We start from the raw sequence: 23,541 nt of genomic DNA on the forward strand, positions 1-23,541 counted from the left end.
CCAGGCCTGACAAAAACCTGATTTAAATCGGTTTCTCCGATTTTTTTGTGATTTTTCCTGATTTTTTCCCGATTTTAAAAAAAAAATCCAGATTTTTTTATTTTTTTTAAAATTTTTTTTAAAAACAATTTTGTTTGTCTTCCCTACTTTATCCTGATTTTCCAGATTCCCTTCTTATTTTCTCTATTCTTCCCTATTTTGCCCTATTTTCCCCCAATTTTCTTACTCAGAAGGGGGGAATGTTGTTAGATGCCATTTTTCCCCGCGAATCCTCTTTCTTTCTTTTTTACTCAAGGGGGGCGTGGTTGAGGGGAAAACAAAACAAAAATTTTTTTTAGTGCTCACGTAAACGTATTATACCCGATTGGTAGGGCCACGCTAAAGAACCATAGTTTCGTCATACACTCCCTTTAAATGAATATAGAAATGGGATCAGTATATGATATGATTGTCACTCATAAATCAATACATTCCTTTTCATTTCAATCCGGCCTTCCACAGGCAATGCAGCTAAGCTGGTACACACACCCCTGACAGACAAGTGTTACCTCACCCTAACTCAAGGCATGCATATGGGTATGGGAGGCAACCCCTATGGACCTGCAGGTACTGGCAAGACAGAGTCTATCAAGGCCCTTGGGGGATTGTTCGGCAGACAGGTCCTTGTATTCAACTGTGATGAGGTAGGTTGATTTGGCGTTCGAAGGTCCGCCATATTGTCGTTTACACTTGAACTATATTTGAACAAAGCATGTATGAATGAGATATTTGTGTACCACTTCCTTTGTGTACATTTTCTGTACACAGCATATGTGAAAAGGAATGTTCTGCATGCACAATGGGAAACATCAAATCGTATCCTTTGGTTTATTAATTCTGTTTCTTCAAAGCAAATTTAATTGATATATTGACTTAGATTCATTCCATACAGCGTGCTGCTACAGACAAACGGGCAAAACCTAATCCTATTTCTCTACAGTTTGACTACTATGGATGTAACAAGATTTTTTGTATCGATGATGGTGCCATTGGTCAAATGGAGATTGGTATTGAATATAACTGTTAAAATTGACACCACCTTCATTGTTTATCCATCTACGGTATCGATGTCAAGTCCATGGGACTTTTTTTTCATCGGTCTGGTGAAGTGTGATGCTTGGGGTTGCTTTGACGAGTTCAATCGTCTCAAGGAGGCTGTGCTGTCAGCCATCTCTATTTATGCAGATCCAAAGTATTACAGTAACATACCTGTTTATTTCTGTTTATCCATCTAGGGTATCGATGTCAAGTCCATGGGACGTATCTTTATTGGTCTGGTGAAGTGTGGTGCTTGGGGTTGCTTTGACGAGTTCAATCGTCTGGAGGAGGCTGTGCTGTCAGCCGTCTCCATGCAGATCCAGACCATCCAGGCTGCACTCAAACAGAAGAAACCAAAGGTGGACCTCCTAGACAGAACAGTAAGTGCATGCATGTAGCCAACAATGTAGCAGAAGTTTTGTTTGCTCATGAAAGCATTAAATTCGTTAGCAAGAAATTGATTATTTAGAAAATTCTAAATTGATGGTCAGAAATAGTTTCATGACTCTACTTGCGGATAGTATGGTCTTTCAAAATTTCATATCCCAAATTGAGAAGGAAGTGAATTACTACTTTATTAGCATTTCATCAGTTTGCCCTTTTCAGATTGAAAGTATCATAACAAAATTCACCATTGCTTTTATTAGAGTTATTACCACTATTCGTATCATTATTGTCGTGATTCAATTTTGTATGTACAAGTTCATTCATAAGTTCACTTATCATCATTAGTATTATCACCACCACCTCCATCATGATTCATCATCATCTTCATGTTCAACATCATCATGTCCATAATTATGTCCATAATAATATTGCCATGATTGCCATCACCCTTATCATCAATTTTATCTTGATCATAACCACTATTACTTCCACCATGATAATCATCATTATTGTCATCATCATCAACATCACTGTAATCATCTCCATCATCATCATCATCTCCATCTTCACCATAATCATTTCCATCACCAATTCCAACATCATCATGTCCAGTATTAGGTCCATAATTATTGCCATGATTGCCATCGATCACCCTTATCATCAATTTGATCTTGATCATAATCACATCATTGTCATCATCAACATCATCGTCATCATCTTCATCACCATCATTACCATTATCATCATGTGCTCTCTTGAAGGTGATTTCGCAAATGATTATAATCATCAATACCATCTCCTCAATCGATCTCCCCAGATTGACATTGATCCCAACTAATCATGATAATCGTCATCATCATCAACATCATCATCGTCATCAACTTCGTCGTCATCATCTTCATCATCATCATCATCATCATTACCATTATCATCATGTGCTCTCTTGAAAGTGATTTTGCAATTGATTATAATCATCATCAATACCATCTCCTCAATCAATCTCCCCAGATTGACATCGATCCCAACTCCGGTATCTTCATCACCCTCAACCCTGCTGGCAAGGGATATGGAGGAAGACAGAAGCTACCTGACAACCTCAAGCAGCTCTTCAGACCGGTGGCCATGGCACGACCAGACAACGAGCAGATCGCCGAGGTCATCCTCTTCTCTGAGGGCTTCAAGGACGGCAAGAGTCTCGGGCGCAAGCTCGTAGCCATCTTCAACCTTGCCAAGTGAGTGGAATTCCTTTCTTGGGGGCATTTCACAGAACTTGTCATCAGTGACAAATGACAGTTTTTGTTATAAGCTACTGAAATCCTTGCTTCTGATTGGTTGTCAGCATATTTGTCACTGAATTTTTTCATTTGTCATTAAAAAAAGACTTTGTGAAACGGGCCCCAGTTCTTTGAAAGGTCTAATGACAAATTTCTTCAAAATGAAACTTATTTTGCTCATGTTTTGTTCAGCTGATAGTTGTGTAAGAATTGCATACCTGCCAACCCTCCCGAATAATGCGGAATATCCTGTTTTTCTGGATTTTTAGGACCCCAAAATGTGGGAGATCCCGGATTTTCAATTTTGTTTGTTGTTTTTTTGTGTTTTTTTTGTGTTGCTTAAGCCAAATTAAGCTTGTTTTATCATATGCCGCGATGTGAGAGTTCACGTATTGGGTGCGTTGAAGGGCTGCATGATTGAGCAGCGAATTTGTATTAGCTTTTTTGCACAGATTTACTGCGTATTGCCAGTTACACTGTCGCTGCATGTGCGAACGCCTGTTAAGGGTACAGATTTCTTATTTTCGAAGACATACCGTGCTAAAAATTCTTAATTCTCATTTTCAAATGTTGGCAGGAATGGAATTGTGTCATATAGATCTACCAATCATTATTCCTATAGACACCAATCAGAATTTGCTAGTCTAGATATTGGAATACATCATTTCATACTTCTTTTTGCTTTAAATATATAAATAATTGATGATTTTCAGATGAATTCTTTGTACTTATATAGGTTCTCTTTCATTGAAAATGGAGTTTTAATAGTGTTAATAACTTCCATTTACTGTATGTGATTGTGTTATGTCACGTTTGATCATCAGGACCACAACAACACTATGATAAGGATCTTAATTGAATATTTGATTTGAATAGTGTGAATGACCCATACACCTTTGAAGCATTTGTGTTAATCTATAATTTACAGGGAGCTGTTGACACCACAGCAGCACTATGACTGGGGACTGAGAGCTCTCAAGACCGTACTGAGAGGGTGTGGCAACCTGCTCCAGATAGCAAGACAACAAGCAGGACAGGACAGGAGTAAGCAAATTTTTAGTTTTACAATTTAGTTGGTTAAATATTATATATATTGATCTAAATATTTTATTTAAAATGGTATTCTGATTTACGGGGTGATCTGATATTTTCTTTGATGATATTTAATCCAGACTACTAGTATATTTTTGTAAGGAATTGGATTTGGTATTTACAAAAATTGACTGTCGAGCAGTTATCACTAGGGTGTATATCATACTGTTAGTTGATTTGTATAATGCTTACTATGTATGTAAATGATGAATATGTTTATAATATCACTTCATGCTAATTTGAATGCAGGTTATATTCCATATTTGTTGATTTTAAATTTAGATAATATTTATCAAAATTTATCAATATTTATGTGAGGAAGAAACAAAGGATAAACAAAAATGATGATGATGATTGACGATGATGATGACGATGATGATGATGATGATGATGATGACGACGACGACGATGATGATGATGATGATGATGATGATGATGATGATGATGAAGATGATGATGGTGCTAATCATTATGATGATGATGATGATGTTGGTGATGATGATGATGCTGATGATGATGATGATGGTGATGTCTACAATGATGATGGTGATGATAATTTACCTATAAATGTTCATGTTAATTTCAGGTAAGGTGCAGGAACCCAAACTCGTCGTCCAAGCCTTAAGGGTCAACACCCTGTCCAAGCTGACCTTCTCTGATGGTATCCGCTTCGACGCTCTGGTCAAGGATGTTTTCCCCGGTGTGGAGCTGAAGGATATCGAGTACCATAGCCTAGCTGATGCCATCCGGCAACACTGCAAGGAACACAACCTGGTTGTCATGGAAACACAGGTATGGATCTGTGTAGAAGGAATATTTGACCTTTATTGTATTAGTGTACATTTCTACAGTATTGGATGTCAGCTTACATGTATGTGAACACTTCAAGGTACACATTCTGGTTGTCATGGCAACACATATATTGATGATGATGGTGGTAATGGTGGTGGTGAGGATGATAATGATGGTGATGGTAAGAATTACGAGGAGGAGGAGAAGCAGGATTTCGAAGATGCTTATTTTATCTGTAAATGATGATGATGATTTTGAGTTGTGAAAGTGATATTGATGGTGAGGAGGAGGGTGGAGAGGATAAAGATTGTAAGTTGAGGTTGATGGTGATAAGACACAGGGCATTGGAGTACCTAACTCCATACATATATTTTGATGAAACATAGATTCAATTTTGTTGATTGTACTGAATTATTCATTAACACAATAAAGCAACCAAAAAGCAATCAAAAATTCAAAAATTCAAATTTTCTATAAAAAGACTGTATCTCACCAATATTAATACGTGCTAAGTAGATGTATTAATCAATTCTAATTTTCTTTTCCTATTTCATGAGCTCTCTCCACTCCTACAATTTACTCTTTCTCTTTGCTTTCACCATGCCTACTCATTCTAATTTTTTCTTCTGCAATACTGACTTCCCCCCCCCCCTCTCTCTCCTTCTCTCTCTCTCTCTCTCTCTCTTTCTCTTTCTCTTTCTCTTTTTCCTTCTCACTATGTATTCCTTCCCTATGATATTTTACTATATCTCATCTATCTTATTGTGTGTGTATGCTAGTGTGTGTATGCTAGGGTGTTTGTATGTCTGTGTGTGGACGTGTACCTGTATCTGTCTATTTATAGTAGCTGTTAAGATGATCACAATTTCCTAATTTATATTTAATTTGCTGTTTTATCATTTTCGCAAATGTTTAGATATTTCTGTAACAAAGTTATAAATCTTATATTGTATACCGGGGCCCTGCTTACAAGCAACCTGCTTATTAAGGGTATCCCTCCATGTTTATGTTTATATTGTTATTTTAATACAATGTGTCAATACTATGTTATATTTGTTCTTTTTTAAAGATGGAAAATAAATTGAAATTGAACAATTGAAATTGAACCAACTTTTGTTACTGATTCATGTTCAGTAAAGCTGATGAAAGAATTCCTGTGGATTTTATTTTTCTGACAAATTCAGGTTAAGAAAGCTCTAGAGCTGTACGAGCAGCTACGTCAGAGGATGGGTGTGGTGGTTGTAGGACCTAGCGGGTCAGGCAAGTCCACCACATGGCAGATCCTGAGGGCAGCCCTGAACAACACCGGTCAAGTGGTCAAGCAATACACCATGAACCCTAAGGCCATGCCCAGGACACAGGTCAGTTCACATATGTTAAGAATTCATCCACTGTTTCTGAAGTACATATACGTAATGGCTTTTGTTGTGCAGATGCAAGATGATATCACCATCTTAAAACTGACTTTAATCTTGGTAGTCAAAATAACACACATGGTTTGGATCCTGTATTTATTGGGTTGCATTAACTGCAGTGTGCTTCATTTTGGTGCAAATATTGATTTTTATCTCATTTTGGTGCAAATATTGATTTTTATCTCATTTTTACAATGTTTAAAAATTCTTCGAAAAATGTAAGAAATAATGTCAGTTTGATTGAAGAAGAAGTCATGATACACATTCACTTCTTTACTGTGATATAGCAAATTGTTCTCAATAATTTGAAAAGTATAGCCAGATTTTGTATTTCTCTCTATTTTTATGCTTTCAAGAAAATTTTAGTTTATGCTATGCTTCCACTAATTCACAACAGATAATATCAGATGAAGCAAAAAGAAAATTATAGGGGCAAAATCTAAGCAGATAAACACTGGGAGATAAACCAATGAAACTATGTACCCTTCAAAAGCATGAGGATGAACTGCCATATTATTGTCTTCCTAGATAATTTTCTAATGTGTATTAATGTGATATTTTTCCTTGCAGCTGCTTGGTCATATTGATATGGACACTCGTGAGTGGAGTGATGGTGTCTTGACATACAGCGCCAGACAAGTAGTCAGGGAACCACAAGGTAAAACTTCTTGATTCCTCGCATTGAATGAAACTTATTGTTTTTATCTCATGGAATTCCTTTGAAATTATTCCTCACCCAATAATGATATATATCGTCGCTGTTTTCACGAAGTGACGGTAGTGAAAAAAATTGCATTCACTTTGCGTGACGATTTTCCTCACTACCGTCACTTCGTGAAAACAAGGACAATATGATGTTAGGTCATTTGTTCCATGGTTGAAAAAGTGTTCTTATCGAAAATGCAAACATCAATTTTTCGCTTCTATTTAAATGCTAAGCATTTTCTTTTATCTTGTTTTATCTAAATCTTGGCCAAAGTAAGACAAATTTAAGTACTTCAATGACTGACCAAGTCAAAATGTTTAAATGATTAAATAGTAAAAGCAAAGTTCAATATGTCAAGAGTTAGGTAGTTGAATAGGAATATAGTTCAATATTGAAATATTTTCATATAGTTACAGCTAGTGTTAAGTAATATATGCTGCATTTTCTCCTGCAGAAATCCATTCTTGGATCATTTGTGATGGTGACATTGACCCTGAATGGATCGAGTCTCTCAACTCTGTCCTGGATGACAATCGACTCCTCACCATGCCTTCGGGAGAGAGGATCCAGTTTGGACCAAACGTCAACTTCCTGTTTGAGACCCATGACCTGAGCTGCGCCTCGCCGGCTACCATCTCTCGTATGGGAATGATCTTCATGAGGTAAAGTCCGCTTGCCTCATCATTTTGCTGATATTTTATTAGCGTATTTTACTTCTTTAAGGATGTTGCAGTTTGCAGGACTCAAAATTTGGCGTTGTCTAGTAACCATTTGCCACAAAAAATCATGTCAGATATCCTCAAAGTCCAGCCCTTATGGCCTACGTGACAATTAAATGATCTCTCAAAATAAATATTGATAGATTCTTTATGTATGTTTCTGTTGATTACCTCCAAAAGCTGAATGTTGCATCCATAGCAGATCTCTCGGTTGTCCTTCTAGCATTATTCCTCCTAAACATTGAGCCAGGGTTAAATAAAATGTATTTTGTTATAGAGAAAGCAATGTTCTTCAGGTGTATTTGGCCCTTACAGAATTAAATGTAAATATGAACAATCTGGGACCCGTTTCACAAAGCCTTTTTTCAATGACAAATGACAAAAATTAGTGAAAAATCTGTTGACAACCAATCAGAAGCAAGGATTTCAGTAGCTTATAACAAAAACTGTCATTTGTCACTGATGACAAGTTTTGTGAAATGCCCCCCCCCCCCCAGAAGGGAGGATATACTTATTAGGAGTCAGATAAATTTTTCAAAATCTTGTTCTCTCTTTAAACCACAGTGATGAAGACACAGAGATCAAGGACCTGGTCCAGTCCTGGCTGAGCCACCAGGCCGAGGATTCCAGGAACCGCCTCGGGGCCTGGATCCAGGACCACTTCTACAAGGCCCTGGAGTGGGTCATGCGACAAGGTGACTTTGTCGTGGACACCAGCCTGGTGGGCGTAGTCATGAACGGGCTGTCCCACCTCAGAGGGGCGGAGTGTACCTCAGACTTCACCATCAAGCTCGTAAGGGGTCTTGGGGCCAACCTCCCGGAGGCCACCCGCATCAACTTTGCTAAGGAGGTGAGAAAGAAGTCCTGATGTTGCATCGTAATATGTTCAACCAAAATTCATCCCAAGGAGTTTGTATGGCTCATTGGAAAGAGTGAAAGATCACTTTGGGATAAAGAATTTAGCTTAGAAAGTCCCTTACCTAGACCCCCAGATAAGACTAATAATGTTCCGTTACAAGCTTATAAATTGTTTAATAGCACTTAGATCAAATGAGTTAACAAACCTCACATGATTTTTGGTTGTTTTTCATTTGCCTAATGGCAAAAGTAATAGACCATATGAATGTTGAGAACCTCTTGGGCACAATGATATCAAGTTTATTAAATGTTATATGGATCAAGATGAAAAATGATCAGGAATATGACCTTTGGTAGGCTGTCCTGTTTGAAATCACAAGTATTAACCCCTTGACTACTGAATTTTCTCATTCCCATAGACCTGACACAGGTACCAGCTAGTTCCCATAGACAAGGGGTTAAGAATAACAAATATTCAAAACTGCATTGATCATAAAAGTTTCATCGTAATTTACTTGACCTGACATCATACTCACAGCTTAATCTGCCACTGGTGTAATCAGCAGTTTGAATGTAAAATGATTTCTAGTTATAGGACTTGAATGCTGAATCTAATTTTTTTCTTTATAGGTATTCCAATGGACCCGTGAGCAACCTCCTGATCCCAGAAGAATCCTGGACACCTACTTTGATGAAAGGACGGGATCTCTAGCCACGTATGCTATGCAGGTATGACATCCTTTCTTGTAACTATTCACTCAAAACTAAGATTGTTGTAGTTCATTCTTCTTTGCACAGTTACTTTGTATTTTCACCCCCCCCCCCCCTCTCTCTCTCTCTTTCTCTCTCCCTCCCTCTCCTTTATTTCAACACGCTTAAATAAATTAGCTGGTTGGTATTGATATTTATTTAGAAATTCCACATGGCAGCCAAAGGGCTGAACTACATGGAGTTTACTAAGTAAAATGATAAAAAAAAACATAATGCTTTACAAATATATACATATATCATGATCATACCATGATACGAAGGAGAGAGGGAGAGAGAGAGAGAGAGAGAGACGAGAGAGACGAGAAAGAGAGGAGAGAAAAAACAATACATATGGAATGTGCTAGTTCATTTTCTTCTTTTTCTTCTTCTTATAGTTCCAATTGCCTATCCAATTCTTTTTATTTCTCCATTCATCGTTCAGTTTATTAAAACAAAAAATCTTGAAAAGAATAAGCAATGGCTTTTTAAAGAATCATCTATGCGAAAAGGGGAATCTTCTCATACCATCTATAATCGTTGTAATTAATGTTGATATTTCGCACCAATCGAGGCAGATTCTAATTCAATCAAGGCTTTATTTAGATTATAAATGAAAAGCTGGAAATCAGATTAAACTGATAAAATTGGAAAGAAAATCAAGAATCTTTGTGCAACCTACTCTTCCACTCTCAGGATAACGATGAGCTTTCTGCATCCGACTTCAACAACCCCAGCTCCCTGCCGGTCATTAGGACACCCGATGTCCAGCGATGTCTGGACTTCTTCAAGCCCTGGCTGGAGGCCGAGAACAGACAACCTTTCATCCTGGTCGGCCCTGATGGATGCGGGAAAGGGTGAGAGGAACAATCTGCTTGTTAGGTTGAGGGTGTTTAAAGAATTGCATTACATCATTTATTCCACTACCTTGACATCATGAATGGCTTTTCATTGCCTTGTAAAATTAGTCTTTGCATAGGAGATGCAAATACTGGTATTTCACAACCATCCATTGGATAGTAAAATAGAGCATATTATACTCATTCTATTAAACCCACCCTGTTTCTAAGATCATGTGTTACAAATGGTAAACGTAGACCTCAGACCGGCTTCCTTTGTTAAACCCGATTTTGTATTAAAGCTTAAATCCGGAGCTGGGTTTAAATTTCAGTGGAATATATGGGCTGATGTGTTTCATGAAAACATTATTTATTCAGGAGGGTAGGATGAAACTCTGTGACAGTGGTTCACCTGCAAAGGTACTATATAGGAATTCTTTCAGTGCAACAACGGGTCTAATATTGTAAGTACAAATGATTCTTTGATTGAATATTCGCACCCAAATCTCATTTCCTTTACCCATTTCCCCCTCCATCTCCCTCCCAGGATGGTCCTACGGCACTGCTTCGCCGGGCTGCGTTCCACCCAGATCGCCACCATCCACTGCAACGCCCAGACCTCTCCGACCCATCTCCTGCAGAAGCTACAGCAGATGTGCATGGTCCTGAGTACCAACACGGGCCGGGTTTACAGGCCCAAGGACTGCGAGAACCTGGTCCTCTACCTCAAGGATCTCAACCTGCCCAAGCCGGACAAGTGGGGCACCTGTCAGCTCCTGGCCTTCCTTCAACAGGTCAGTTCCTGAATTTTTAATGTATTCTGAATGGTAGTGAGAAATTCAGTTCAAACCTGTATACAAATATTTCTCACGGGGAACAAGTTGTATGTATATAAGGCCTCTACATACAGCCTTTGATCGATACAGGGTTCATTTAGAAATGCTCTGCAAGAAGTAGGGTGGCTGTAGACAGACACATTGAAGCAACTTGTTGATTTACTATGTAGGCTGACACATTTTCTGAAGGTAGACATATTAGAGTAGCTACAGCATTTTTAAGGTCAAAATTAAGTTATTTTGTGTTATTATTATCCAAATATTATGAATGGTAATAGACAACAAAAGATATCAATATAGGTATTGCTGTATGAGCTAAAATTCCATGAAGTATAAGATTTTTCAATGCAACTTTGTGTTGAGAATCTATGCTCTATAATACTTCTCTTTGTATTATTTTAATAAATCGTGTATTCTTTGTTTGATAATTTTCATCAATATATTCCCAGGTGTTGACCTACCATGGTTTCTATGACAACAAGTTGGAGTGGGTTGGTTTGGAAGGTGTCCAGATAGTGGCTAGTATGAACGCAGCACACACCGTGGGAAGGCATCCTCTTTCTACCAGGTTCACATCCATTGTCCGTATCTGCTCTATTGGGTAAGTTGTAAATAGGAAGTTGGGAGTAGTCCTCCAAATCATTTTAAATCTGTCGCTCCTTGCTTCTTATAAAATGCAGCTGATGATGATGATGATGATGTCACTGACAATATTCATGGTCATATCATGATGATGATATTGACAACGTTGACGATGATGATAGTGATGATATTGACATTGTCAACGAAGATGATGATAATGAGGATGAAGATGGCAATGCCAATGTTGATGATGATGTTGATGGTTATGATGATGATTATGTTGACGAAGATGATGATGGTGGTGGTGATGATGACGATGATTGAATTCTTTCGAATACATTGTGTTCATATGCAGATGTATCTGTGATAAAGAAGTTGATGTTTTACTAATCCCTTGCTGTAGTAAAATTAAGCATTCTGTCGATTTGAAACTCTTTGTTGGAAAGATCATGAGAATATTATTTGTCTGCGGTACGTTTGTATAGCAGGCAAATGTCTGTATCGTCAATGAATGCATACTTATGTTGGGTCAGACAAAATAATATGTGAAGTTATAGGACAGACTGGTAACCACTCACTTCTTTCTCCAACTGCTCTACATACAGATATGCCGACAGAGAGCAGTTGCAGGGCATCTACAGTGCCTACTTGAGACCAGTCTTACATCGTACTTTAGGCAACCATCCTGTATGGTCATCATCATCTAAAGTCAGTATGCTTGCTGGATCCATGATCAGTGTCTATGAACAGGTATATAAAAAATTCCCATGTTTATAAATTGATCCATACATTTGATAAGTTCAGCTAGAAATATTTTAGTTGATGTGCTCACTGCTTTATCACTCCTTTTAAAGATAAACTTTGTTCTCATGCAGAAATTTCTTTCTAAATTTCTTTGTTTGATTATAGTCAAGTGAAAACGCTCCTCGCAAGGTTGTCTTGAATTCTCTCACAAGGCAGTTTGCAAACACAGAAGGAAAATATTGTGATTTGAAGAATAGGTCATTCCTCTTTGACGAACTCTCAGATACTTAACATAGCACAGAGAATAATAGCAAGACATTTCATGATACCCAAAAGCAAATGCACCGTTTGCATCCTCATTTGTATCCTGTAGGTTCGTTCCAAGTTTACCATCGACGACCACAGCCACTACCTGTTCACCCCTCGCGACCTCACCCAATGGGTTCTGGGATTGCTCCGCTACGACCTCGGTGGTTCCTCGGAGTCCAACAGCGAGCACGTGCTGGAGGTATTGAGCTACGAGGCCCGCAGGCTGTTCTGCGATCGGTTGGTTGGAGAGGAGGCCAGGAACCGCTTTGATAACATCTTGAACGGAACCCTGCAGGCAGACTGGAACGCAGGACAAGTAATGCAGAATCTGAACGGTAAGGGACATTCAAGTGTACAATTGCTGTGTTGTACTGTAAGAAAATTTGATTGATATTGTGAAAGTTGCCCCGTTTCATTTTGTAATAATAATTATAACAATAGGCATTTCTATTGCGCCATCTATCTAGAAATTCTAATTATCACCCCGGCTTTAGCCTAGCTGCCATTACAGCACTCCAGCAATTTGAGGAATTAATTCCTGCCAGGAATGCATCTTAGACAAACTTTATTAAATGCCCAACCAATTACAAAATTGATTTATGACTGAAATTCAACGTTGCATTTCTATCACATGTGCTGCATCTAGGAAAGAAAAAAAGTAGAGCAAACCAACTTAAGTTTGAATTTGAGCAACTAATGAGCAACACAGCATCTTGTGATTGATGCTTCAGGCAACACATTGATTGGGAAAAGACTTTTAAAGAAAAGGCAGCATGAGATATTAAATGTTGTTTTTACTATCATTGTTATTGCCTTAAAATTGTATGAGATAAACATTTTTAAAGTGTATTTTAAAGTCATCTGTTTTTCACATGTTCGATACTAACAGGGCATTACTATGTAACCTGGGGAGCCAGGACAGAGACCAGTAGCGGTGCAGCTCTACCACCGGCTGGTAAGAGCCTTGGACGACTCTCTGCCTCGGATCTTAAAGAAGTCATCAAGAAAGCCAAGAAGACGTTTGGTAAGGGCCTTCTATTGTATCAACATGGTGAAGATAGGAATGTTCTTGGAAAGCATTGATTGGGAAAAAATCCATATAAGTAGAAGAGAAAGTGATTGAATGAAAGAGTAAAAGATGGAGGGATAGAGAGAAAGAGAAAGACAGACAGATAGAGATAGAGTGAAAGTGAGTTATATTTTCACATACTAATTTGAAAATACAAGTTCGATAAAAATACATTTGTGTGCTTGTAACTTTACCTGAGAAGTATTATAATAAATACGCATTACACACAGTTGTATACCAATTCCAATGTTTTGATTCTGTGCAAAATAAGATGATTCATGAGTCATTCTTATCGTCATTTTTTTTTATCATCATTTTTGCTGCTACAGCACGTGAGAACCGGGAGCTGGACATCCAGATCTTCCACGAGGTCCTTGACCACGTGGCCCGAGTTGACCGTGTGCTGACCCAGCCCCGGGGGTCACTCCTGCTTGCTGGACGCAGCGGTGTGGGTCGCAGGACGGCGGCTGCCCTCGTTGCCCACTGTCACCGGACCGAGCTTGTCACGCCCAATATCAACCGTGCCTATGGGCTCAAGCAGTTCAAGAACGACTTGAAAACAGTATGTGACAGTTATAAGATGAGCAGGGGGGTATTTCACAAAGATCCTAAGTCAAACTTAACTCTAAGTTGGACTTAAAAATTATGGAGAGCCATTTGTAGCCTTAAAGTAGATATTCATTGATTTTAAAAACTAACTTTATTTTCATTATTGCAAAGTTAAAATTTTGATTCGACAAGGTTATCAAAATTCTATGCTTGGAAACATTTGAAGTAATGATTATTATAAATTACAAAACGCTTACCGTATTTGCCGGCGTAAAGGCCGCACCCCCGCATAGGCCGCACCCCCGATTTTGACATTTAAATTTTTTTTTTTTTTTTTTTTTTTTTGCTGCCGAAAACCCACGCGTGGAAGGACCTTTATTTAACATCGAGGTGCAGTTAAAGGCGCTGATTTGTGCTTGTAAACTTGTCACAAATAATAGTAACAATGTCGTTTTTAGAAGAATGTGTAAGATCATTAATGTGAATTAAAAACAATAAAGTACCTATGGTACCAGTGGTGTACCTTGTGGTACACCATTTGTTATAGAAAAAAATTTGAGGAACTATTATTATAAACTACATATTGAGATCTATTAGAAAGATTACTTTCAAACCAGATGACAGTCAAATTTTAGTGTTGTTGTAGTTTCCGAGTGGTGAGTCAACACACTGATTACTGAGCTGGGAGACATTGCCAGGCATAGCGCCATAATTCAAAACTAAAAAAAAAAAAAAAAAAAAAAAAATTTTACTCTTTCGCCGCATAGGCCGCACCCCGACTTTTTGATATTTTCTCTTCCAAAAATACTGCGGCCTATACGCCGGTAAATACAGCCCGAGCATAGCACCTGAAGAGCTCTCCGAATGCTGCTGAGATGTGTGAGTTCACAGTATGGACATGATTTGCACAAGCAGATGATGTCTCATGACATCTCACACATTTTCAGTGCCTGTGTTTTCATCTTCGCTTGAGTTCTTTGTCTTACTACACTACCGTCAGGCTAAATGTAAAATCTATTGCCTCACTCTAAACCCTGCGCATGGTTTTATTTTCATGACAAATGCAGCAATACAAAAATACCAACTCGAACCGGGTTGGCCAAACTCTGTGTATAGATGGCTCTGTTTCTCACATATAAATGGCGATCAGTGACAAATTTTATTGTACATTTTCTGCTATTGTTTCTAGGCGATGCAGCAGGCTGGTGTCGAAGGCAACCAGGTGGTCCTTCTGCTGGAGGACCACCACTTCATTCAGCCACAGTTCCTGGAACTGATCAACAGCCTACTGTCCTCAGGAGAGATCCCAGGACTCTATTCCCCAGAGGAGCTGGAACCGCTCCTCTCCCCGATCAGGGACCAGGCCTCGGACGAAGGCTTCAGAGGAACACTGATCAGCTATTATGCTTCACGTGAGTGATTGATTGAATCTGATTTGATTTAACATCAACATTGTCAGATTATGGAACACACGCAAGTACAAATCAGTTGACTCCTATAATTTGATGTATAAATAGCACCAAGATACTAGTTGCAGATATTTTGTTGTACCTTGTGATTAAGATATATTGCTTTTTACAACGACTAGTTGTTCCGATTACACAAATTTTTATAATATCTAATATGAAGAAGAAAAAAAATTGATTGTGTAACTCTAACAATCTGATGAACTTCTTATATGTTATATAAAAAAGATATAGTTTTGGTGTATCTCATTGAAAAATGTTAATGAATTATTTTACAGGAGTAGAGATGTGTTAATAAAAATCGACTTTGTTTGTTGTAAAATGCAAATTCATAGTATTGGACATACCATGTTTACATTTATGTCTCCTCAAATCTTTGCTCAAACCCTCCATTATATATTAACAATTTAATACTCACCATATGTTTTGTGGTCTGTTTTTCTATGCAGGTATCCTGACCAACCTCCATGTTGTACTGATCATGGACAGCAAGAATGCATCCTTTGCTGTGAATTGTCAGAGCAACCCAGCCTTCTACAAGTCTTGCTCTGTTCAGTGGATGGAAGGCTGGAGCAAGGAGAGTATGAAGGAGGTAAGATAGGGATGCGGAGGAGAAGGAGGAGAAGCAGGATGATTATGATGATGGTGGTGGTAACTTCTGTGATATGACCATGATGAAGGTATTAACCATGATACGAGAAGGAGGTAGGGGATTTGGGGATGGTGATGATGTTGTTGATGATGACGATGCTGATGGTGATGATGATAATGATGATGATAGTGGTGAGGGTAACTTCTGTGATATGACCATGATGAGGTATATGATAAAAGAAGGAGGTGGAGGATTCAGTGCTGGTGATAATCGTGATGAAGAGTTGCAAGGATGATGGTGATGATAAAGATGATGAGGCAGAGGCAGAGGATGAAGAGACAACAAGGTGTGTCGATAAGTTCGTTCTGATGAAAAGTATCACATCTCTAGAAATCTAAAATAGGGAAAATAGGGAATAGACATTTATCAGTGAATTTCATAATACTTACACTCCATTTATATTCTTGTCCATTTAATATTGATCTTCATTGCATAACAGTCATCCCTTCATGTTTCATCTGCCATTATAGATCCCAAGACTGCTTCTCCGTACTCCCAAGGGTGATGGTAAGGACGAAGGAAGCAAGGAAGACAGAAAGCGCCATCGCAAGGTGTCTGGTGGAGATGACCTCATTCGCAACTTTCTTGAGATCCACAACTCGTCTTCTGTCCGTCACTCCACGCCTCGTCGTTACATGACGTTCCTCCACACATACCTCGATGTCTACCGACGCAAGAAGCAGGGCGTAGAACTAAAACAAAAACATCTGCAGGTATAAACAAATGATCATTAGTTACCTTATTGATGACAATTTAATTGACATTTCTTTTCTATAGTTGAGTATATGTCTGTGATGAATCCCTCTTTGTATTATTCTATAAATGTAAATCCAATGATTATTCAAATATACATGTTTTCTATTGTGTTTGTAAAACTGGAATAATGTACAGTCAAACCTGCTTTAGTGACCACCTGTCTACAATGCACATGTTTTTTTTGTTTCCCGTGATAATGGTTTCTCCATTGAATGAAACATGTACATGTACTAAAGGCCCCTGTACGTAAAGACCACCTGCCTATAAAGACCACTTTTTTGTCTCCCTTGGGTGGTCTTCAAGCACAGGTTTCACTGTAATAGTAAACAAATCAACAAGATGGTCCTAAAACTTAACCTTAAAATGTGAGTGACATTGTGTGAGTTCTACATGCACTATATGGATTTTGAGGAAACTCTAGTGTGTGTGTAATGGATTTTTACAGACGTATATCAGTCAGATATTATTATATACGTCTGGGGACCGACCATTAACGTCACCATCTGAAAGACGTGACTCAGTTTCGTCCTGCCTCCTCGGCTAAATCAATTCGTAACTTCCATTGTTAGCTGGATTACAGGCGCATGCCACAACACCCCGTTGTTGCCAAAAAGGCTGTCTTATGTTTGAGAAAACTGATATGAGGCGATTATTAAGTACAAATTCACATTTTGTTTTTTTAAAGGCTGGTGTCGCCAAGCTGAATGAAGCCAAAGCCCTCGTAGCAGAGCTGAACAGCAAAGCAGCCAAGCAGAGCGCCCTCTTGGCTGAGAAACAGAAAGAAGCTGATGAAGCACTCAAGAAGATCCAGACCAGTATGGAGGTAAATTTAAAAAAACGTCTTAATGTAATCTTTACATTTCTTGAACAACAACTTCCTAACGTGCCTTTGTTTACTTGTACTATTAAACACACTAGTAGAGAAAAATTGTCAAGGTCTTATCTTGAATGAACCAAAAAACAAAAACAAAACTTTTGTTGAAGCCCATGTATAGTTTGAATAAGACCCTAGTTTGAATAAGACCCTCAAACTATTTGTCAGATTTCTTCATTAGTTCGTAGATTACAAGATGCTATCAATTCTAGGCTACTGTGAACAATTTTCCTCCTTAAAATCGAACATCAACCTAACAAGAAGAGCAAAATTATGATGATGTTGGGGCTATAGCATTGTGGCTCAGAAAAATAGTACCTGCAAGATCACATTGATGAGGATGATCCCAACTCCCTGGAGTCTGTGATAATTTCCTTACTACCACTACCGGATAGGCAGGAGTACTACATATATGGGCGCTCGGTTATGACTAAGGCCATTCTGTTTGAGCACTAAAACTGCCATGGTGTGACAGATACGAGCGCTATAAATCAAGCAACAATTGTTAGCTATATTATTACTATGGATTCATAACATTTAGTTATACAAACACAGGTTTATGTAATTTAAGTTTGTCACTTTTTATTATCCCCCACATTGACATTAATTTATTTGTAGTCTAATGTTATTCTTTATTTCTGCCTCTGGTTTATGTTGATTTTTTTCCTAATGCCTACCATGTCATTTATGTGTTTAATAATTGCTATATGTATATCGTGCTAATTTATTTTAGTTTTTTAATGGAAATGTGGAAATAAATCAATTTAAAGGCCCACTGCACTACTTGTAGCTACTTGCGCCCTCTATATAACAAACAATGCCTAATCGGTGACCATTGGTCCCCCATGATCCTCTTTTTCTTATGTTAACTGAGAGCTGAGTTGATGAGATAACCACCTGTCCAGTGACCTTGCAGGGCAATCTAATCCCTCCTGTAAACTATGGCAGATAAGCTTTAAGTAAATTCAATCTAACCTATAGAAATTGCGGCTGCAAGCAAGTAGCATCCTCTATTGTATAATTAGTCACGGAAAAAATACGATTGCCTGTAATAACTTAACCCAGGTGATGTAAATTGGTACCTGGCAGGAATTAATTCCTTGAAATGCTAGAGCACCGTAATGGCAAAACAGCTAAAGCCGGGTTAATAATCTCCAATTTTGTAAGCACTTAGAGACTTGATTGTAATTCACGCTATATAAAAGCTGAGTATTATCATTAAGTTGTGCAAGTTGATATTTAACCTCATGATCCATTTCTGTGATTTGCAGAAAGCCGGTGAGCAGCGTCGTGAGATAGAGATCCTCAAGCAGCAAGCCGATGAGGAGAATGTGAAGCTTGAGAAGCGTAAGAAGGTCATTGATGTAGAGCTGGCTGAGATCGAACCTCAGGTAAGTAAAATTGTCAATTGACATGGACGAGCTTTTCTGCTTGTAATTGGCAACACTTACACTTTTCTTTCAGTGTTGCATCTAAACTAGTGATATGTATTGAAAATTTATAGAGATCCCAACTCTTAGCCGAAATCAATTGTTTTTTATGTCTTTATGATGCTGATTATTGGAAGTTGATGAAAGCTAGAGCTCAAGCATATCTGACTATCTGTAGGGGTGCTGTTGGATCCACCTTTGATCAAGTTTTGAGAGTGTGAATACTTGACCAGTGGTATTGTCCGAGAACAAGGTCCTTTTTTTTCCTACAGTTGCTTCTTTCAACCCGGTTAGAGTAAGTTGGTACCTAATCAGATGGGAGTTTATGAAATACTGTGAGGACTGTACTTGTAGCCTAGCAAAACCAACTTAATCTAGGGGCTCCTAGAACACCACTGCAAAACAATTACAAATGCCTAACAAGAATCCAATACTTTTACACATAAAAATGCAATGCAATGCAATCCAGGAATTTATAAAGCGCCAATATCTAGTTGCCTAATCAAAAGCGCTGATAGACTGAAAAACTACCAAAAAAAATATCCGTTATGATTCTAACTGGGAAAGACAAAAAAGCAGTGGCTAATTGTAAGCAATCTGATGTAGGTATGTCTTTAGTTGAGTTCTGAAAGTAGATAACTGGGAGGTGTTTCATAAAGCTGTTCGTAAAGTTACGCATGACTTTACGAACGACTTGTATATGGAAAGCCTAATGGGATGCTCAATCGTTATTAAATACATCAACTAAAGTTGAACTGTGCGGATGTAGATTAACATTCTTATGATAGCAAACATTTTTAATGCAAAGCATATTTTAATTGAGGTTATTGAAAATATCAGAAAAAACTTTGGGCATCCTATCTGGCACTTCATATACAAGTCGTTTGTAAAGTCATGCGTAACTTTACGAACAGCTTTATGAAACATCCCCCCCCCCCTCCCGGTGACATAAGAGCATAGAACATCATGGATTTATTCATTTTTATCTCTTAGGTTCAAGCATCTAAAGCTGCGGTAGGAAGCATCAAGTCAGAGAGTCTGAGTGAGATCCGTGCCATGCGTGCTCCTCCAGACGTCATCAGGGACATCCTAGAGGGTGTGCTTCGTCTCATGGGAATCTTCGATACATCTTGGGTCAGCATGAAGAGGTATGGAAACAAGAGCTTATTAAATCTGATCGAATATGAGGGTGCGTTTATCATCTGTCAGAAACGTGATTCTGGCTCATTCTCACATTCAAAACACACTTTTTTTTGGCATTTCAACATGTACCCATATCTAAAGATGTTTACAAAAAGGCTTGCATTTATCACCATTCAAATTTGCCTGAAACATGTTGGGGGAAAAAATGCTGATTCTAGGCCAGAAAAGAGATGATAAACGCACCCTGAGACAATCTAAGACCCCGTTCTCATTCACTTCGTTGGAGCGGTCTAACTAAGACCAGTTCCTCAGGAGCAGTTCTTAGGTGAGTGAGAACGGTCAAAGTGGTCCAGGAAGTGGACTTCTGGACCGCTCCAGAAGACCACCTCGGGAGGTGGTCTTGAGGAACGGGTCTTATTAAGAGCGGTTTGGACCGCTCTAACGTGCAATGTGAACGGAAGCGTACTTTGACCGGAAGTGAGCTAGTGACGTTCCGTGCGAAACATGTAGTATGGTACATACGGTTTGTATTCCGCGCGCGAAAAAATTGACCTGCTGACCTGAGCTGCCATAGCAACAAGACCACTTTGACTCATGGAGCGGTTTGAGCCATAAAAAACTGCTCGGAGTGTGCACGCTCGCAAACCGTTCCTCAAGACCCGTTCCTCTGGAGCGGTCTAACTAAGACCACTTTCAAAGTGAGTGAGAACAGGGTCTAAGCAAATCCATCAGTTTGCCTCAACCATTGTATCCATCAGAGCTGAATTGCCCTCAATAATTGAACTTGAACTTTATAAACAAGACTCATGAATCCTAATCAGATGCTTGGTAGATATAGCCATGCAAGCAATATAAATCTATTGCTCGTACATGAAAGGTAGTGGAATGTTGATGTTGAACTGCAGAAAGTATATGCTGAATGTAGATACCGAGCAAATTATGCAATGAAATATGATTTTTTTTTTTTTTTTTTTTTTTTTTTTTTAATATATTTTTTTTCTTCTTTTTTTCTTCTTTTATTTTTTATTTTCTATTCTGAAAATACATGTACTTGTAGGTTTAAACAACGTGAAAAAATATTAGTTAATTTTTTACCACACTTTCCAAGCAAATCTTTGCAACATTGCCTACAAATTATGTGTTTACCACCAACATACTCGTTGAGTGATGGGCTATGGATTTTCTGTTTCCCTGCAGTATTGGGGTTATACTGGTTATAGTTTGCTGCAGATGAAGTAAATTCTTTCCATCTGCAATTTTGTGAGGTATCCAGTAAATTATATCTCATTTTGTAATTGCCACTTGTCATCATCTCCAGATTGATTTCTGTTCCATTAATTACTAAGATTATATTGTAGATACAAAAGCAACATGAAATTTAAGGACGTTTAATTCATAGTCCCATCCTATTCATTTCTCCCATTTATAGTTTCTTGGCAAAGAGGGGAATAAAAGAAGAGATCACCAATTTTGATGCCAGGAAGATCAACAAGGATTTGAGGGAAGGCACCGAGCAACTACTCAGGAAACATGCGGCCTCCTTTGAGCCTCAGGTTAGTATCATGTTGTACAACCAGCAGTGTGTTTGTTAGTAACCCCTCTTCCAATCTATTTTCCATTCATTTCAGAGAAGGATTTTGAGAATGCTGGAATCCCACGGTCATGGAAAACCTGGAAAGTCATGAAAAATGAAAGAAAAATCTCCCAAAGTATTGGAAATCGATGTGGGTGTGGGAATTAATTAAGTGTGTGGCTATATGGCAGCCTTCCAGTATGAACCGACACTGCATGGGCTTGGATGCTGCAAAACATACCAAAATGGTGCTTATCTGGTCATGGAAAAGGGCTAAAATTGGACATGGAAAGTCACAGAATTAGGTTCTCAAATTTCTGTGAGAATTAACCCTGAGAATGCAAATGCGAGAATAAAAGGAAAAAAGGGAAAAAGGAGGGAGGAGAAAAGATAAGAATACATCAAGTTGGTTAAGGAGGTAGATAGAAGAATTAGATGAAGAGTAAGGAATGGAGGACAGAAGAAAGGAGATAAGATGAAATAATAGATTATTATTATCCTTCGAGTTTTAACTTGTTGAACAGTTTACACATAAAACAGTCAATAATTGTTTTCACAAATAGTGATGATTTACCTTTTAACAATAGACTTGAGTAATATGATATGTAGGTGCTACATTAATCAATATTCAAAGAGATTGAAGCAAGAGTCCAAGCAATATTCATAAATCAAACATATTAACCCTGTGATAATTCTTTACTTCTGACATGCAGAATGCCAAGCGTGCTAGTGTTGCAGCAGCTCCCCTAGCAGCTTGGGTGAAAGCCAATGTCAAGTATTCCTATGCACTGGAGAAGATTGAACCGTTGGAGATGGAACAGAATCAGCTTAAAAAGTGAGTCTAAGATTTGTATTCTGTGTTAATTATTGTTTACAAATAGAAAGTGCTATTTGATATTTACTAAAAAATTCCATTTTGGGAGCGTCATTTTTTTTATAGAATTTCAGATTTAGGCACAAAATTCTGTGAAAGGTAATTCTATGAGAATAAGAGAATGGTAATTAACTTTCTTTCTTTTTTTAAAGTACAGGTAATATACACTTTCGAAAAACGTAGTTGCTGTTGCATAATCTGGAATAAGAATAACGTAATTTATGTTCTCCTTGTTTAATTTCCTTCTTTCCTCTCTCTCTCTCTCGCTCTCTCTCTCTCTCTCTCGCTCTCTCTCTCTCTCTCTCTCTCTCTCTCTCTTTCTCTCTCTCTCTCTCTCTCTCTCACCGTCTCTCTTCCCCTCTCTCTCCTAGGAACCTTGAGAAGGCCGTGGGTCGCATCGAGAAGCTGTCCAAGGGGCTGGCCGACGTGGACCACCGGGTGGACGAGTACAAGCGAAGGTTCCAGAAGCTCAACGAGGAGGCCGCCAAGCTCAAGTACGAGCTGGAGAAGGAGCAGGAGACCATCGTCTCGGCTGAGAACCTCATTGGCAAGCTGGAAGGAGAATATCAAAGATGGAACAGCCAGGTATGTATGTTAGGCCTAACAAAAAAGATGTTGTATTGCCCTTCAGGTGCCAAAACATTGGTCGGTCGATCAGAAACCTTTTTCTTTCTTTTTTTCTTCTTTTTTTTTAATTAAAAAGCCGACACTAGATTTCAAGTTTTTTGGGTCCCTCATAAAGGGGAATACCGGTACAACATCTTTTTTTAAAGCCTTA

The 23,541-nt window shown here is 38.4% G+C and overlaps 1 protein-coding gene across 1 annotated transcript in view; it reads left to right on the plus strand.

Annotated features, from left to right (window-relative positions):
• Positions 1-23,541, plus strand: part of LOC574968 (cytoplasmic dynein 2 heavy chain 1) — a 69,402-nt gene that overhangs the window by 25,166 nt on the left and 20,695 nt on the right. Inside the window, exons 30-55 of the mRNA XM_030980712.1 lie at positions 502-683; positions 1,275-1,457; positions 2,473-2,696; positions 3,667-3,782; positions 4,417-4,622; positions 5,807-5,983; positions 6,608-6,695; positions 7,198-7,405; positions 8,027-8,312; positions 8,951-9,049; positions 9,764-9,924; positions 10,454-10,700; positions 11,192-11,343; positions 11,930-12,074; positions 12,442-12,712; positions 13,267-13,401; positions 13,776-14,008; positions 15,185-15,407; positions 15,911-16,053; positions 16,584-16,826; positions 17,555-17,692; positions 19,015-19,134; positions 20,167-20,321; positions 21,746-21,869; positions 22,603-22,724; positions 23,135-23,348. Of these exons, the coding sequence (XP_030836572.1) occupies positions 502-683; positions 1,275-1,457; positions 2,473-2,696; positions 3,667-3,782; positions 4,417-4,622; positions 5,807-5,983; positions 6,608-6,695; positions 7,198-7,405; positions 8,027-8,312; positions 8,951-9,049; positions 9,764-9,924; positions 10,454-10,700; positions 11,192-11,343; positions 11,930-12,074; positions 12,442-12,712; positions 13,267-13,401; positions 13,776-14,008; positions 15,185-15,407; positions 15,911-16,053; positions 16,584-16,826; positions 17,555-17,692; positions 19,015-19,134; positions 20,167-20,321; positions 21,746-21,869; positions 22,603-22,724; positions 23,135-23,348 (4,595 nt within the window). The remainder of the gene's footprint in view (positions 1-501; positions 684-1,274; positions 1,458-2,472; positions 2,697-3,666; positions 3,783-4,416; positions 4,623-5,806; positions 5,984-6,607; positions 6,696-7,197; positions 7,406-8,026; positions 8,313-8,950; positions 9,050-9,763; positions 9,925-10,453; positions 10,701-11,191; positions 11,344-11,929; positions 12,075-12,441; positions 12,713-13,266; positions 13,402-13,775; positions 14,009-15,184; positions 15,408-15,910; positions 16,054-16,583; positions 16,827-17,554; positions 17,693-19,014; positions 19,135-20,166; positions 20,322-21,745; positions 21,870-22,602; positions 22,725-23,134; positions 23,349-23,541) is intronic.

The sequence above is a fragment of the Strongylocentrotus purpuratus genome, unplaced genomic scaffold (assembly GCF_000002235.5).
Source record: "Strongylocentrotus purpuratus isolate Spur 01 unplaced genomic scaffold, Spur_5.0 spur5_scaffold_11, whole genome shotgun sequence".
NCBI lineage: Eukaryota > Metazoa > Echinodermata > Echinoidea > Camarodonta > Strongylocentrotidae > Strongylocentrotus > Strongylocentrotus purpuratus.